The 14,948-nt window shown below is 48.3% G+C and overlaps 1 protein-coding gene across 4 annotated transcripts in view; it reads left to right on the forward strand.

Moving 5' to 3' along the window:
* The window catches only part of AMOT (angiomotin), a 223,220-nt gene that overhangs the window by 113,593 nt on the left and 94,679 nt on the right, over positions 1 to 14,948 (forward strand). For all 4 annotated transcript variants that reach the window (XM_069612592.1, XM_069612591.1, XM_069612590.1 and 1 more), the window contains one exon: positions 7,565 to 7,709. In XM_069612592.1, the coding sequence (XP_069468693.1) occupies positions 7,565 to 7,709 (145 nt within the window). The remainder of the gene's footprint in view (positions 1 to 7,564; positions 7,710 to 14,948) is intronic.

A 14,948-nucleotide genomic window follows, 5' to 3' on the forward strand; every position in this document is an offset into this window, starting at 1 on the left:
ACCAGGAAAATAAAGTGGGGAGATAGATCATGGTTAAAAAGATGGAGGCTGTCGATTAACAAAACGTGGTGGCAACAAATGTTTGCTGCGCTACGATGTAAAGAGCCTAGTTCCATATGGCAGATGTTTCCGACTGCCAAGGGGGATAAAAGGAAACGCACTGTCAACCCATTCAGTGAGAAAAGGTGGTTCAAACATCTTCATAGTCATATAGAGACATTAACCAATGCGACAGATGTGAGTTGGCCACTATATATGGTATATATTCCACAGTTATTAAGTCAAAGTTCAAGGGCACCAGGACCTAATGGCTTTTCGAACGCAGTGTTAAAGGCAGACACTGCACCCATGGTCAACATGCTTAATAATTTTATTTGATAAAGTGTAGAGGTATAGAAATCCCTGCATCCTGGCAACAAGCTTTATTATTACCTGTATACAAAAAGGGAGACCGAGGCCTCCCAGCGAATTACAGATTGCTTCCCCTCCTCAATGTGACTGGTAAATTGTTTGCCTCGTTCGTACTGACCGCATTGCAGAGCTGGGTCACTGCAAAAAATATGAGCTAAAGACTTGGGAGACTCTCCCAGGGGCCATCCACCCAAGAAAAAGTCAATGGGCTGTGTTCGTGCTGGTAGAGTTTCCTAGATCCCACCCTGGTTTGCACATCAAGTAACTTTGGGTCTCACACTAAGTTACCAGGGGACTCCAGACGTGGACCCCTTGCTCACTGCTCTTAGAGAGACATAGCTTCACCTCACTGATGATGCCCAACAAGGTCGAAACACGTGTATGGGGTTGCTGTGGTACTCTTGTTCAGAGGAGAATTGCCTAGCATTTCAGTGCTGGACTGCCCCTGGGCAGGACAAAGACTGATATGTGGGGAAATGTCTTCTATGTGAAAAGAACAGTGAGTTAAAGACTTGGTTGAAACTCTCCCAGGGACCATCCACCCAAGAACAAGTCAATGGGCTGTGTTTGTGCTGGTAGAGAGTTTCCCACTCCCCCCCCACCCCTATTAACTGTTCTGTTCCAAGATGGTTCAACATTGCTGCTTCCATCTGATCATCAGCACATGTCTCCTCACCCACTGAGCCGAGATACACCTGAACATCATTATGATTAGAATTTATAATGCGCTTAATACCAGAGACTAGTTTCTAAGCGCGTTTCCCAATGGGTGGGCAGATCTCATCAGTACATAGAAAGATTAGAGTTGGCGCTATATTCTGCAAAGCAAAACACTATTGTGCCTAAAAAGGGGATGTTAAAGTCGGTGCTGTGCCACTCCTGTAGTTTAACTTCTTGAAAAACTACTTCCGCACGGTTAGTGTGTGTTTCCTTGGAAGAGTGTTTTACGCACTCTCAGCCCATGCAGTACATTGGTACAATAGATCTGGCCTGAAACTGAACATGAAGTCTGTTCCCCCACTGACACCAGAGAATGTTTATGTGGGTGCATGTTGGAAACGATCTGCAGTCCATCGGCTTGGGGCACTGAGGCTGGTGAATCTTGGAGCCTATCAAGCATTCCTGCCCTGTCGAGCTTGATACGAACCTACTATCAACTGCCCCCACTCGCATGCGCCCAATGCATCTGCCTGCGATATACTCAATGCGGCTTGGCAATGGCACCCGTAGGGTGCTAATGACCCCATCTGCACTGCCCAAATAGAAACCGTGTGCTCATCTTCTCTCGCTGCTGCTGTACCGCCAGCAATACTGGGCTTCTTTCCATGCACTGCCCCTAAGCCTCTGCCAGCTGCAAGGTCCTATTATCATCGTCCAGTGTTTTCTTTGAGCCACCTTGGGCCTCTCTTTGTCTGCAGTCATAGGCCCCTCCAGGAGAGCTGCAATAACATGGGTGCTGTCCTTCACTCATCAGAAACTAAGTAAGCGCTCAAGGAGACCGCTAGGGTTTGGGTTTTTCTGCAGTTAGTTTCAAATCGCCGCATGTAAACGTTCCTGGAAACCACAGAAGTTTCTACCCAAGTGGCATTGATCCAAGGTTCTCCCACCCCATGGCCGGTGTGAGTTAGAGTAATAACTTCCTAGAATGCAGCTGATATTCTTTCGGTCCTAAATGGACCAATTCCAGTTACTGCAGGGTGCTGAACATTGCACTAAATAACTGTACCAGATTCTTACTTGACACCATCCCATAGAAGAGGTTATTTTGGCTTTGTTTGTTCACAGTAGAAGGTCTCTCACATTTTTGGCAAACTCTCTGGGAAGGGAGTTCTTTGCAGCAAGGTTTCCATACATGCTGGAAATGCGGGAGAAGAATCGCAGAGCTCCAGCCCGGATGGACAGGGAAACACAGGAAGGCTTTCTTTTCACAGGGTGTTTGTTTGGTCGTGGGAGAGGAGAAGAGGAGACAGGAGTGGTAGTCAGAGCTGTACGTTACATTTATAGGGAAGGTGAAAGATGTTTCTCGGGAAAAAATCGGAAGGGGGCAGCACAGTGATAAATCCCAAAGCAGTAGAGCTAAAACAGGAAACTAGGTTTGCCAGTACACTAAAGTAAACACCCCTCTTTCCCACAGGCTCACCGCCATACTCGCTGATTACAGGTCTTCCCTTGTGTGCAGATTGTAAAAATGCGGTACAACCCTATTGTAAATGATCAACTCGCACTACCTCTTTCTTATCCCATATTTCAAGTATGGCGAGTGGGGATGCGTGGTGCAACCAGGATGAATGCTGTTGGCATATCTTTGCCACCCTGGTTTAATCTGCTGAACCTTCTGAGCTAAAGTTAGGCAACTTGGCAGGCTTTATTAGCTATAATTGTAAAGCACTCTCCCTGCTTTCAATGTGAACTTTATGAATTATTTAAGCCTTCCCTGCTTACAGCTTTCATTGAAGTCTATCCAGATGCGTTATATACCCAGCTGAACCAATGAATGTGTTGGTAGAAGTTTTTTGATTCCATGAGGACAGCTCTTGCTGCAAGTCCCTGAATTTGCATTGGTTCTAGGTCTGCCATGCTACAATGTGTGTGGAGACACACACACACACACCCCCCCACCCCATTTCTAAAATTGGAGAAAATGTATAGCCAGCCATTTCATCTTGTATTTGTGTAGCACCTCCTTAATTTTTGATGCCGTTGCAGCGCTGTAGGCAGGATGGCCCTTCAGCAGACCATAGTCTGAGAAGAAGGGAGTAAGGAGCCTAGCAATACATGTAATGGTAGTTTCAGCGAGATCTCTAGTGTAGAGATGTTGGAAGCCAAAGAGTAGGTCGAAAAGGTATATTTGATGGCTAGATATTTTTGTGGAACTATGCTTTGGGGCGCTGCACTAAAGGATGAAAGGTAGCAGTAATAAAAAGTATGTAAACCGCTAGCAGCCTTCGTCAATGCCTCCTTCACCACAGGGAAAGTCCCCTCATGCCTCAAGGAAGCTTGGGTCCGACCTCATAAAAAACCTACACTTGACCCCACCTCCCCTAATAACTACCGCCCCATCACCACAGTCCCATTCCTCCTCAAGATTCTAGACAAGGCAACCTACCTGCAGGTCCAGCACTTCCTCGAAGAGCACAACCTCCTCGGACTGAGACAATCTGGCTTTCGGCCTAGGCACGGGACAGAGACCGCCCTACTCAACCTCAAAACCCAAATGGATGACGCAAGGGACCAAGGCAAACCTGTCCTGCTCCTCCTCCTCGATCTCTCTGCAGCTTTCGATCTTGTAGATCACGACATCCTTTGCCATCACCTCACCTCCACAGCCAACGTCTCCCAAGAAGCCACCACATGGATCACCTCGTTCCTCCAAGGCAGGACCATGCAGGTCTCCTCTGACCTAGCCACTGCATCACCCACCATCATGCTATGTGGTGTGCTCCAAGGCTCCTGCCTTTCCCCCACCCTATATAACATCTTTACCCGCCCCCTCTTCCTTATCCTTGACGCCATGGGCATCTCTTACACCAACTACGCTGACGACACTCGGATCCTTCTCACATTAACAGGTGACTATGACACTGACTGCGCAACTCTCAACAACATATATAACCCAATCCAAATGTGGATGGCCATCAACGGCCTCTGCCTTAACTCTGACAAAACTGAGCTCCTACTCGTAGGATCCCCTGACACCCTCAAGAAACTTGACTTCCAGTTTAGCCACTTTATCATTGACTCAATCAGAATTCCAATACTGGACACGGTAAAAACGCTAGGCGTCTATCTAGACTCCAGCTTATCTATGACCAGACAAGTAAACGCAATCGCCTCCTCTGTGGCTTACCATGCAAAACTCCTCAACGCAATCGGGCCTTTTCTGTCAAAAGCCACTTGCACCAACTTAGCCAGAGCCATAACTGGTTCCCGGCTAGACTACTGTAATGTTCTCTTCCTAGGGACCTCTAACAAAAATCTCGAGAAGCTGCAAGTAATACAGAACAGCGCCCTGCGTGCTGCACAAGGCATTGCCAAGAGAGAGCACATCACTGCTGCCAGAAAAGCGCCCCACTGGCTCCCCATAAAGGAAAGGATTTTATTCAAAGCGTTAAGCATCACCCACAAATGCGTCCACCTCTCAGCCCCAGCGTATCTATCCCAGAGAATCCACCCGGCTGCCTCCACAAGACCCACCAGGACACCCTATGCCAATATGCTCTCCGTACCCAGGGTAAAAAGAGCTAGAGCAGGTGGCGCCAGCTTCCCCTACCTTGCTACTTTACACTGGAACACTCTTCCCACCTACCTGCGAGCTGAACCCTCTTTGACTGCTTTCCGCAAAGCCATGAAAACTACCTTGTTCACCTAACCAACCCCACATGTTTAAACTCTCATGACTAACATGTATGATGTACTATGGTGTATGATGTATTATGGTGTATTATACTCCCTATCGCTTAACACAGGATCTTGCCTTACTGTAACCCAAGGCACAACCTGTACCTGTAACTAAGTTCCCTTACAAGTAACAGCACCACAATGCCCCTGGGCTGCCTGGCTGTCATATTACTATATAAATGTAATAAATAAATAAATAGGGCAACTGTCTATAGTTGAGGGCTCTGCCTTAATTTCCATGCAGCGTACATGCATACGGTAGAGATTATGTGACCGATGAACCGATTTTTTTTTTTTTTTGGGACTCGCCTGAATCATTAGGGGTTCAAGTAGCCGAAATGGCGAGTGTATGAACCCTTAGAACAACTGTCTACAGTTGAAGGCTCTGCTATATTTTAAGTGCAGCGTACATGCACAGTTAATGATATGCAAACACAAATTAAAGGACAATTGCAGAAAGGGATCCATATGAAACCAGTTTGCTTGTCGGTCATGTGCGATGCATAGGCTAAAGAGGCATATGTCCAGCTTGAGTCCTTTTTATTAAGAATGGAGCCTTAAATCTCAGAAGAACATTTCCATTGCAGCATCTTCATACTTCAGCTATTTCTCATTGCAATGCCCTACTTTGGTGCATTCGCGGTGCAGCCCTTGTGCTGTGAGCTCACACCTAGAGGCAATGCGGTGAATGAAGCCCACTGTGTCTTGTCTTCGAATTTATCATCACTAGTGCTATTACATTGAACAGCAGTTGTCCCCTCCCAATTACACTTTACAGTCTACTGAATGCTTATATTTCAGTACGAGGATTCCTGTACTTTGTAGTGCTCCACTTACAGCCCGTTGGGTATCTTGACATTTTTGGCACCCAGCCTGGGGACTATCACTGCATCTCCCACACATGGGTATTCCCTACAATTCCCAGACTAGGGCCATAATCATTTGTTACCCTCAGAATGTGTGCGTGCGTCTACTCCAACTCATGGACTGGTAAATAATCTCCTAGATCCTCTCAGATCTGGACAATTCGAACGTCAGCTAGACTGCAGCTTGCAGACAATTGAGGTTTCCCACACCTCCTCCCATATTGAGGGACATTCTGCATACACGACCTCACATTTGGCACTGGTTGTTTGACCAGTTGTTGGTTCCTCCTTCCCTGGGTGCAAAGGCCTTGTACTTTCCAGTTCATGCACATTTCCACAAATTCTTTCTTTCCTCCCAGTTCTTAATTACTGTGCCTTTTCCTTTGTCAGGGGGGTTTATTGGTACTTGTTAAGCTCCTAAACTCGTTTTCGGTGAGAACAATGCATAAAGCTGTAGGATATCTAAACTTTAATCAATGCCTTGTAAGGGTCAGGACTTCTTTGCAGTTTCTGAACTCGTCTCTGCATAATCACATATCTCAGAATTCAAGCAAGTTAAAGAACATGAAGCTCAGTTCAGACGGTGACTAACCTGGTGCAAGGAGCATCAGAGGCAGGAATGCTGAGTGGCAGGATCAGCCAGGATCCATACCTCAGCGTGTTACAGACGTGAGGAGGGTTCTTTCACATCAACATGCTGGCGCACTAGAGAGTGTTCTTCCGTTCCAACGTGCTGGGCTTCAGCTGGGCATTGCATTAGATTCTGAGTGAGATTAGGACATAACTTTAGAAGGTGCTTGTGTCAATGTGCTCCTGCTAACCTCACTTTTTCTGCATGGTAGTGTGGACCAAGACCCCGGGGATCACCCTTCTGCCTCGTTTCCCATTGTAGAGCCACGCAGCAGCACTTTCAAAGAGATTTACAATCATCACAATATAGGGCCGTTTGAGCGATCTAGATAGAACGCTGATGTTTTAGCAATCGGCGTATCCAATCCCTAGTCTGAGTGAACACATCTTTTTTTCAAGTTGGAAAAGGGGTCCTATTTTCATCGCTTATATCTGCACTTACTGTCACATTTAGGGCAAAATATTCTGGTTTCACCCCAGGACTGTGTTTTTAGTTCTCAGCGATGGGGTTAAAAAGGTGCAGTTTAAGTTACATTTTTCAAAGTTAGTGCAGTAAAAAAATCGTAAATGTTCATGAGTAAAGCTGCATGACCTGTTTGGTCGATAGCAAAGGCCTTACTGTGTGTTACCAACAAAAGGAGGATGGTGGCCACTGATATTTGCAGTCTGGCAAATAGATATTAGCCAACATTGGATCTTTAGCATATGAACGTACTTTGGACCAAGTCTTATTTTGGATAGTCAAAATGACGTAATTCTTTGAAAATTGCTACAGCTGGCAAAATAGTATTACAGGTAAGTCGGGGTGCAAAATGTGCTCTCTCCACTAGCCACTTGCTAGTGATATCCGGCACTTGGCGAGTATGAAATAGTGTGCTGCGTGTACGTGTAGCATTGAGGTGGCAAGTGACTTTTATTTGCGGCTGGGTAGTAGCTAGTAACTTGAATTTTTGCCCCCTGTGCTAAGTAATGTATTTTTTTCTTTAATGTTATCAGGTCTTGCATGAGCCTGTCGTGTATCCGCTACCAAGGCACGGGCGGGAGTAATTTAAATATTTTAGTAGGCTGTTGGATACTAGCCAACACTTGAGATCCATACATTAAAGAGATTGTTCTAGTCCTCAGTTGATGCAGATTTCAGGCATTTCTTTTAGGCTTTTAAAGGTAGAGTATTGTGTTAATTCAGAGTTCTGCTCAGCAACCTTTTTTTATTTTCGAGTCAAATCACTCAATAACAATGTTTTTTATTCCAAATTCAGCTAGAAACAGAAATTCAACGGGTTTCTGAGGCGTATGAAAATCTTGCAAAGTCGTCTTCAAAGCGGGAAACTCTGGAGAAGGCCATGAGGAACAAACTGGAAGGGGAGATCCGCCGGCTGCACGACTTCAACCGGGATCTGCGAGGTAACCGGGGAGGCTCCTAAGCGAGGGAGGAGATGTGCTGGAGTGATGACTGGCGTGTCTGAAGATGATTGAGTGCCGTGTGACATAGTGCTGAAGGTATGCCATGCCCGTTGGGAGTGTACCAGGCGAGGTTTCATTTGCCACGGCACTCTTGCTCCAACTCCACTGAATCACACAAAGTAAAAAGTAGAACATACCCGGCGACATGGCGAGGCTGTGGCGCAGGTTGTGAGAGTTGTTCAGTTTATTGAGGGTCTCCTAATGCATAGATTTCTTGCATAGTTATCAAATAGGCAAATGGAAAAGTTATAGAAATGGCCGTCTAGTTGGTTGACCAGTCTCTACGTAACCTGTTCTGAGGCAGACGTGTGCAAGTTTCCGGATTAGTGCAAAAAATGCTATGGAGGGGACCCTGAATTCTTATCTCTGCCTTAGTTTGCTTTATCTGCTGCTGTTGGTCGTGTGTTTAAATACACCACCCTGACGCAATGGTTGTCACACAATCACACAATACTTCTGGAGTGATCATAAGTGCCGCATAAGTGCAAATGCGTTTCTAAAATGTACTGTTGCAATGCCACAAGGGAGTGGGCGGAGATGGGGATGGAGAAAATGGTGGCCAGCTGAGCAAGTTCAATGGTAGATATGAGGGTACGCGCTCACCATCGTTTTGTAGACATGGACATGTGGTGCCTGCTCCCAGTGGCCATTAACAAACTGAACGTGTTTTCTTGCTCACTTCTTCAAATTAGAGGCCACACTTTTATTGTAGGATTTTAGTGTTCAAACAACTTCTGGGTGGCTGGCCAGCTACAATATATATCCCCAAATAATTATTAATAAAAAGGTTTATTCATGAACCATGGCTTTCAAGGCACCAAGTAATATCCTGTTGGCCGACAAGAGGCATTTAGTACTCATTTGGGTATCCGTTGGCCATGCTCCGTGCCATGCCTGCACTGCGCTCAACAGTATCCTGGGGGGAGCTGACATGTCATTGTGGCAGCTCTTTTTGTTTTTAGTTTCATTTCCTGATATCAGATGTTGGTAATCCAGTATATTTTGTAACCAAATTTCTTCAAATGTCCAAATCGGGTTTGCTTTTTAAATTTCCCACAAGTTGTTGCTGCTTCTTGACTAGTTTGCAGATTCCGTTTACTGTAGTTCGGCGAGCAGGCCAGTTTTTCTAGTTGTGGAAGGGCTGCGGCGGAGTCTACTCACAGATTAAATTTGCTGCAACCCTTCCATTGCGAGCAGGTTTTCTCCACTCCTTCGTGATATGGAGATGCCACACAACGCACTGAATGGGGCATAATATTTGCATTCCAAAGCCAAACTTCCCTCTCTCCTAAAACCTGTAGCTTTCAATTTTCTAGTGCTCCGAATTTCACCTTGGCACCGAGACATTCCTTGTTGTGGGAAAGTTTTAAAATGCCCTTTAAATACTTTCCCACATGTTGTCACTGTAGGTATTACTGGTTACAAACACTGGTGCTTTTGTCAAGGTGTGTGTATATAAGGGGTGCTTGGGTAGTAACAAAGCGAAAGCCACAGATTGCATCTTTTTGCGAGTACTTTTCTGAGAGTGTGTCCTGCAGAGCATGGACTAGGACTTCTTTGACTTAAAACCTATGTGGCAAATACGTTTTGCAAACAGCTTTGTGAATCTGAAAATTCAAAGGGTTCCTATAAACCGGAGCCAGACTACGATGAAACTGGCCCCACCCTGGCCACTTGATTTGAGAAGTAGTATGCAACGTTTATGTGTTGTGTGTAGACGAGGACATGACTTAGCAAGAACAATGAATACCGGACTATAGATCGCCTGGGTGCTGCCCTTCCAAAAATGTGGATGCTCGAAAAAAAACAAACAGTAGTGCAGCGTTAATGACTCGCCGCTGAGATGTGTGCAACTTGAAGTCATCGTCTCGGGACTTCATCATTGCCGAGGTACAGGGCATGGTGGCACATACATTGAGTACCATTTGTTTGGGTAGTAACCCTAATTTGTTTTGCTTAGAAGTGAGAGGGATCCACAAGAGGCACTATAAAGAAACGTATCATTGTCATGAAACAACTTTTGTTTTTGGGGATACCAATCGTTTAATATGAAGTGGTGATCGAGAGACCATTCCGGATCTTAAAAACATTGCGGAATAGAGGGGGTGCGGTTGCGCCGAAGCAAGATGGCCGCCTGAGTGTGAAGCTCCGGGCTACGAGGGCGCATATCCTCAGGAATAACCTAGCTAAATACAGCTGGAACATTCATTACTGCTGTGGCCGCGATATTAGACTGCATGCTACACTCGAGCCAACTTTGGGATCCGAAGACCCCCTGTGAGCCTCGCTATCACCATTGGCCGCGCGGCGCTGCGGACGGCTGATTCGATCGGATCAGTGGTGCCACCCGACACCCGGTGCAGGTGGCCTGTGTGGGGGAGGGGCATCAGGGCGCGGGTCCTGCGCCGAACAGCCACGCAGCCCGTCTAATCACCCAGCGGGCCTGCGACCCCACTGCATCGTCGCCAGCTGGTGCCCAGAGCCTGAGACCTGTGCTTCCCCTCGATTGGGGCTGGAGCCGCGAGCGGTTGGAACCGCAGCGGCTGACCCTGCGCTGCTGTGCTGCTCGTCTGCCCTTCTCCCCCGCTTCCTCTCCTGTGGCGCTCCGGCCACGTTCGAACATCAAGATAAGGAGGTCGGGGAGCGGGCCGTCTTCCCCGTGACTGGGACTCAACTCCTGCGGCCGAATACTGGCCTTGGACCCTCACTTCCCCCGCTGGTGAGCGGATTTGGAGGCGCAATTGGCTTTGTTGCCCGCGCTATTTGTGCTACACACTGTCCGTGCGCTTCCGGGGAGCGGCTCGGGGCTGGAGTCCTTATTATCCTAGATTCTGTGGGGGCCTCCTCTCCCCCCCCACCTCAACTCACCCAACGCTTTGACGTCCAGCTGAAGGACCAACGAGAGGGAGTCCCTGGTCGCGCGCTCCCTGTCCCCCTGGGGAGCCTGGGCTAAGCAAAGACGCCCTGATACCTGAGCAGCTCTGGAGACACCCCCACTGGAGTCCATAACCACCAGGCTGGCTAGTCCACCTTGTGCACCCGTGCAGCATTGACTTTGATACTCAGCACACGCTTACTTGGGGTGAGGGGTGCCGCCCCTGTGTTCCAGCGCCCGCCTCATACTGAACCAGCACTGCTGTACTGGACCACTGGTGCCTTCATCCCCCACCGACTCTACCCCCACAGTTACCACCACGGGTGCGGGACCTGCACATCTTGGGACACACATATGGCTTAGCAGGAAGACTTGGAGCATACCTTTTCTGTAAATTGGACACTGACCCAGAGGCCCGAAAAGGTACATAGCCATAGACCCAGATATTCCTAATCTGCAGCTATCACCGGAGAAACCACACTACCTTTGAGGGCCTACCCTCACCCAGGTTCCCGGTCCCCGAACCCGAATCACTTGCCTTGTCCTTCCTGCTCCGCTGGGGTGCCTGGGATCAGTGGAAACGCCCTGATACTGGATCTGCTTTGGGGGCACCCCCGCTGGATTGTATATCCACCAGGCCGGCTAGTCCAACCCTGTGAACTTTACGCAGCATTGAACTCGGTACTTGCCATACGCTTACTAGGTGGGAGAGGGCGCCGCCCTGGTCCCCAGCACCCATCTCATACTAAACCAGTCCTGCTGTATTGAACCACCGGTGCCTTCACTTCCACCGACTCTGCCCCAGGGGTCACCGCCACCGCTGCCTCCACGAGGGCGGGCCCTGTCCATCGGGGCACACTCAAATTACTTAAAAGAAGGTTGGGAGAATAACTTTGCCATAAGTTGGACACTGACCCACAGGCCCGGAAAGCTACATAACTATAGGCCCAAGTATCCCTAAGCTGCAACGATTACCGTGGGAATCTCACTACCTCCGAGTACCTACTTTCATCCGGTATCCCGGACCCTGAGCCCGGCCTTCAACATGACCAAGGGAACTGGCGCTGGGAAGAACCAAAGTTTGTTAAACATGTTCACTAAAACGCTGTCCAAGCCTGTCCCTGAGGATCCCGAGGGGCAACCTACTACCTCTACCTCCGACGACTCACAGAAGATGCTGGAATATATTCGGCATGGCTTCACTACGCTCCATAAAAAACTGGACGATATGAATGGGAACCATCTTCTCCATAAAAGCCCATATCTAAAAAACGGATGGAAGAGTCGCTGAGGTCGAAACCAGATTAGGAGTTGCTGAAGATGACCTGGGCTCTCTACGCGCTGCAGTCCCCACGCTCACCAGCCAGGTAACAGCAGTGGAGAAGAACAATTACGATCTCGAATCCCGCTCGAGACGGAACAATTTGCGCATTATTGGAATACCCGAGGATAATATTACAAAGCCCATGGAGGACTATGTGGAATGCATCCTCATGACACTCCTTGATGCCCCTAAACTCTCCTCGCAGTTCGCCATTGAGAGAGCACACCACTCAACCGCAAAGCCCAGGCCGGGCGCACCACCGCCACCCATTATAGCCAGGATCCTAAACTTCCGGGACCGCGATGCCCTCCTACGAGCGGCCAGGATCAAGGGAGAACTTCTCCTTGGTGCGAATAGGATCCACCTCTACCCGGACTACTCTGTGGCGGTGCAGCAGGAACCCGAATCATTTACAGCTGTGAAAAAGACTTCGGGACTTGGGACTCAAGTACTCCATGCTGTTTCCCGCAAAATTCCGTATTGAACATTCCAACAAAACTTTCTTTTTCACGATCCCGGAGGAAGTTCCTCGACGAGCACTTCCCTGGCTGATCCACCGCTGCCACAGGCCCAATCTGTTATGGTCCCTATTAGGTTGGTTTAGGTCAGTGATGGCCCGCAGTTAGCCTTATTCATAATGTTTTTAGGCCATGCACAGTCACTCTGGTTGTTCTTCTGGTTTTTCTTGTTGGGTTGATCCTCTGTACTCCGGTTTTCTTGAGGGGCAGGATCTTGCTGTGTTGGACTATTATTAATACCCTACAGTTGCTCCAGTTCTTGGCGCAGGCCGGTCCCCTGCCGAGGAGCCGGAGTCGATGAAATGCTTAAAATTATGATGTGTCATGGCTGGAATCTATGGAAATGCATAAACATGTTGTGGCGGCCCTCCTGTCTTTACCATAAAGCCTCCGCTCATGTAACCTAAACTGAACACACTATTACAACTGTATTTGCACTCTCCACACCCTCTTCCAGTCCGTCGCGCCACAGCTGGGACAGCTAACAGGCCCCCAGGTGCTGATGCCGAGTTGTTTGTTGATGATTTGTTGGGTATTGGGTTTCATTCCTCAAGTTGGGGGTGGAGGGGTGTGGGCAGTGGGAAGGGGGATAGGGAGTTATGTTGAAAAAGTCTTGGCGACCACCAGAGAGGTCACATATGACACACTAATACTACACATGATCTTGGATGAGGTGACACATTGGCCTAAGCTGAGATGGCGTGGACCAACACAAACCCACAGTACAAAATTCAGACTACCCCTCCATACTAATGGCGGATAACAGCCTAACCTTTATGAGCTGGAATGTTAGGGGTCTGGGCAACTACAGAAAGATGCGACAAATACAACTCTATGTGGAGCGTCATGGTATTCAAGTCCTATGCTTGCAAGAAACCCACGCTCGTTCCGAACAGTGCGAGAGGTTCGCTAAACAATGGGGACCCCAGAGGTACTACAAAAACGATTCTACTCAAAGCAGAGGTACCCTCACCTTAATTCATAGGAACCTTAAGTTCAGGTGCTCCCAGTCACATGTAGACCCCCTTGGGAGATATGTACTCATTGTTGGTAAACTGCAAAATCAAGAGGTAGCTATCCTGAATATATATGGGCCTAACATTGACGACCCTGAATTTTATCTGCAACTAGCCACGATTCTTGAAGGTTACCCCCAGATCCCGATCATATGGGGCGGAGACTTCAACACGATCTTAGATGTTACCCTAGATAGGTCGGGCTCCAGACCTCGCCAGCTCTCAAGGGCAGCTTACACAATGCTCACAACTTTACCCCGACTGGCCGTGGTCGATGCCTGGCGTTTAATGTACCCTGACTCCCGCACGTACACCCATTAATCCTCAGTCCATGATTCACATTCTGGAATAGATAGATGGCTTGTGTCCGACATACTAATAAGGTGCCTATCCCACCTGGCAATCCTCCCCAGAACGCTGTCCGATCACTCCCCGGTGGTCATCTCTCTAACTTGGGGGCATGACTTCGGAAAAACGAGACAATGGAAAATGAGGCCCTATGCCCTCCTGGACCATACCTTTGTCTCTGAACTAGAGTCCTCCATTGAGGAGTTGTTTTAGGTCAACACAGATTCAGTACCCTCACGAGCCACCCTCTGGGAATCATTCAAAGCATACGTCAGGGGTATCACCGTATCTAAAGGTTGTGGAATTCTAAAACTTATTCGTGAAGATATCGCTGACGAGTTGTCCCTGGCTATCCTGGAATCCCAGTATGCTCAAGATCACTCTTCTCCCACGGCACTTGCAGCACTGGGTCGGGAGCTGGATAGATTCTGCGGCCTTGCAGAGCGTGAAGTTAAGTTCCTTGATAGTCCCCGGGCAGTAAGACGATACGGGGAAGGCGAGCGGCCAGGCCGAGTACTGGCCAGGCTAATTCGTCACAAGTTTGGTGCCCCCCAACATCCCGGCAATTGAAAGGGCAGACAGTACGCTGGCTACCTGCTCTCAGGACATCAACACAGAGTTCCTTGCATTTTACACATCTCTGTACTCGAAAGCTGATGAGCCTCATATCTCTGAAATCAACGCCTACCTAGAGGAACTCCCTCTTACGGCCCTATCTATTGAGGCCTCTGCTTCCCTAGATAGACCTTTCACCATCGAAGAGCTGACCAAGGTCATCGAGACACTTGCTGCGGGCAAGGCCCTGGCGGTCTCCCCATGGACTTTTACAAACGTTATAAATCTATTTTGGCTCCACAATTACTAGCATTATGGGAGGAGGCCTGCGAAGTAGGCACACCCCCTCCCTCTCTCCTTGAGGCCATGATAACAGTTCTCCTCGAACCTGGAAAACCTCCTACCCAGTGTGGCTCATATCACCCCTCTCGCTCATAAACTGTGATGTTAAAATATTTGCTAAACTACTGGCTAACCGCCTAGCTCCACTCATGCCTCACATCATACATCCAAACCAGGCAGGTTTCGTCCCAGGTAGGTCCA

Source organism: Ambystoma mexicanum, chromosome 5p (assembly GCF_040938575.1).
Source record: "Ambystoma mexicanum isolate Mex_15411 chromosome 5p, UKY_AmexF1_1, whole genome shotgun sequence".
Taxonomy (NCBI): Eukaryota; Metazoa; Chordata; class Amphibia; order Caudata; family Ambystomatidae; genus Ambystoma; species Ambystoma mexicanum.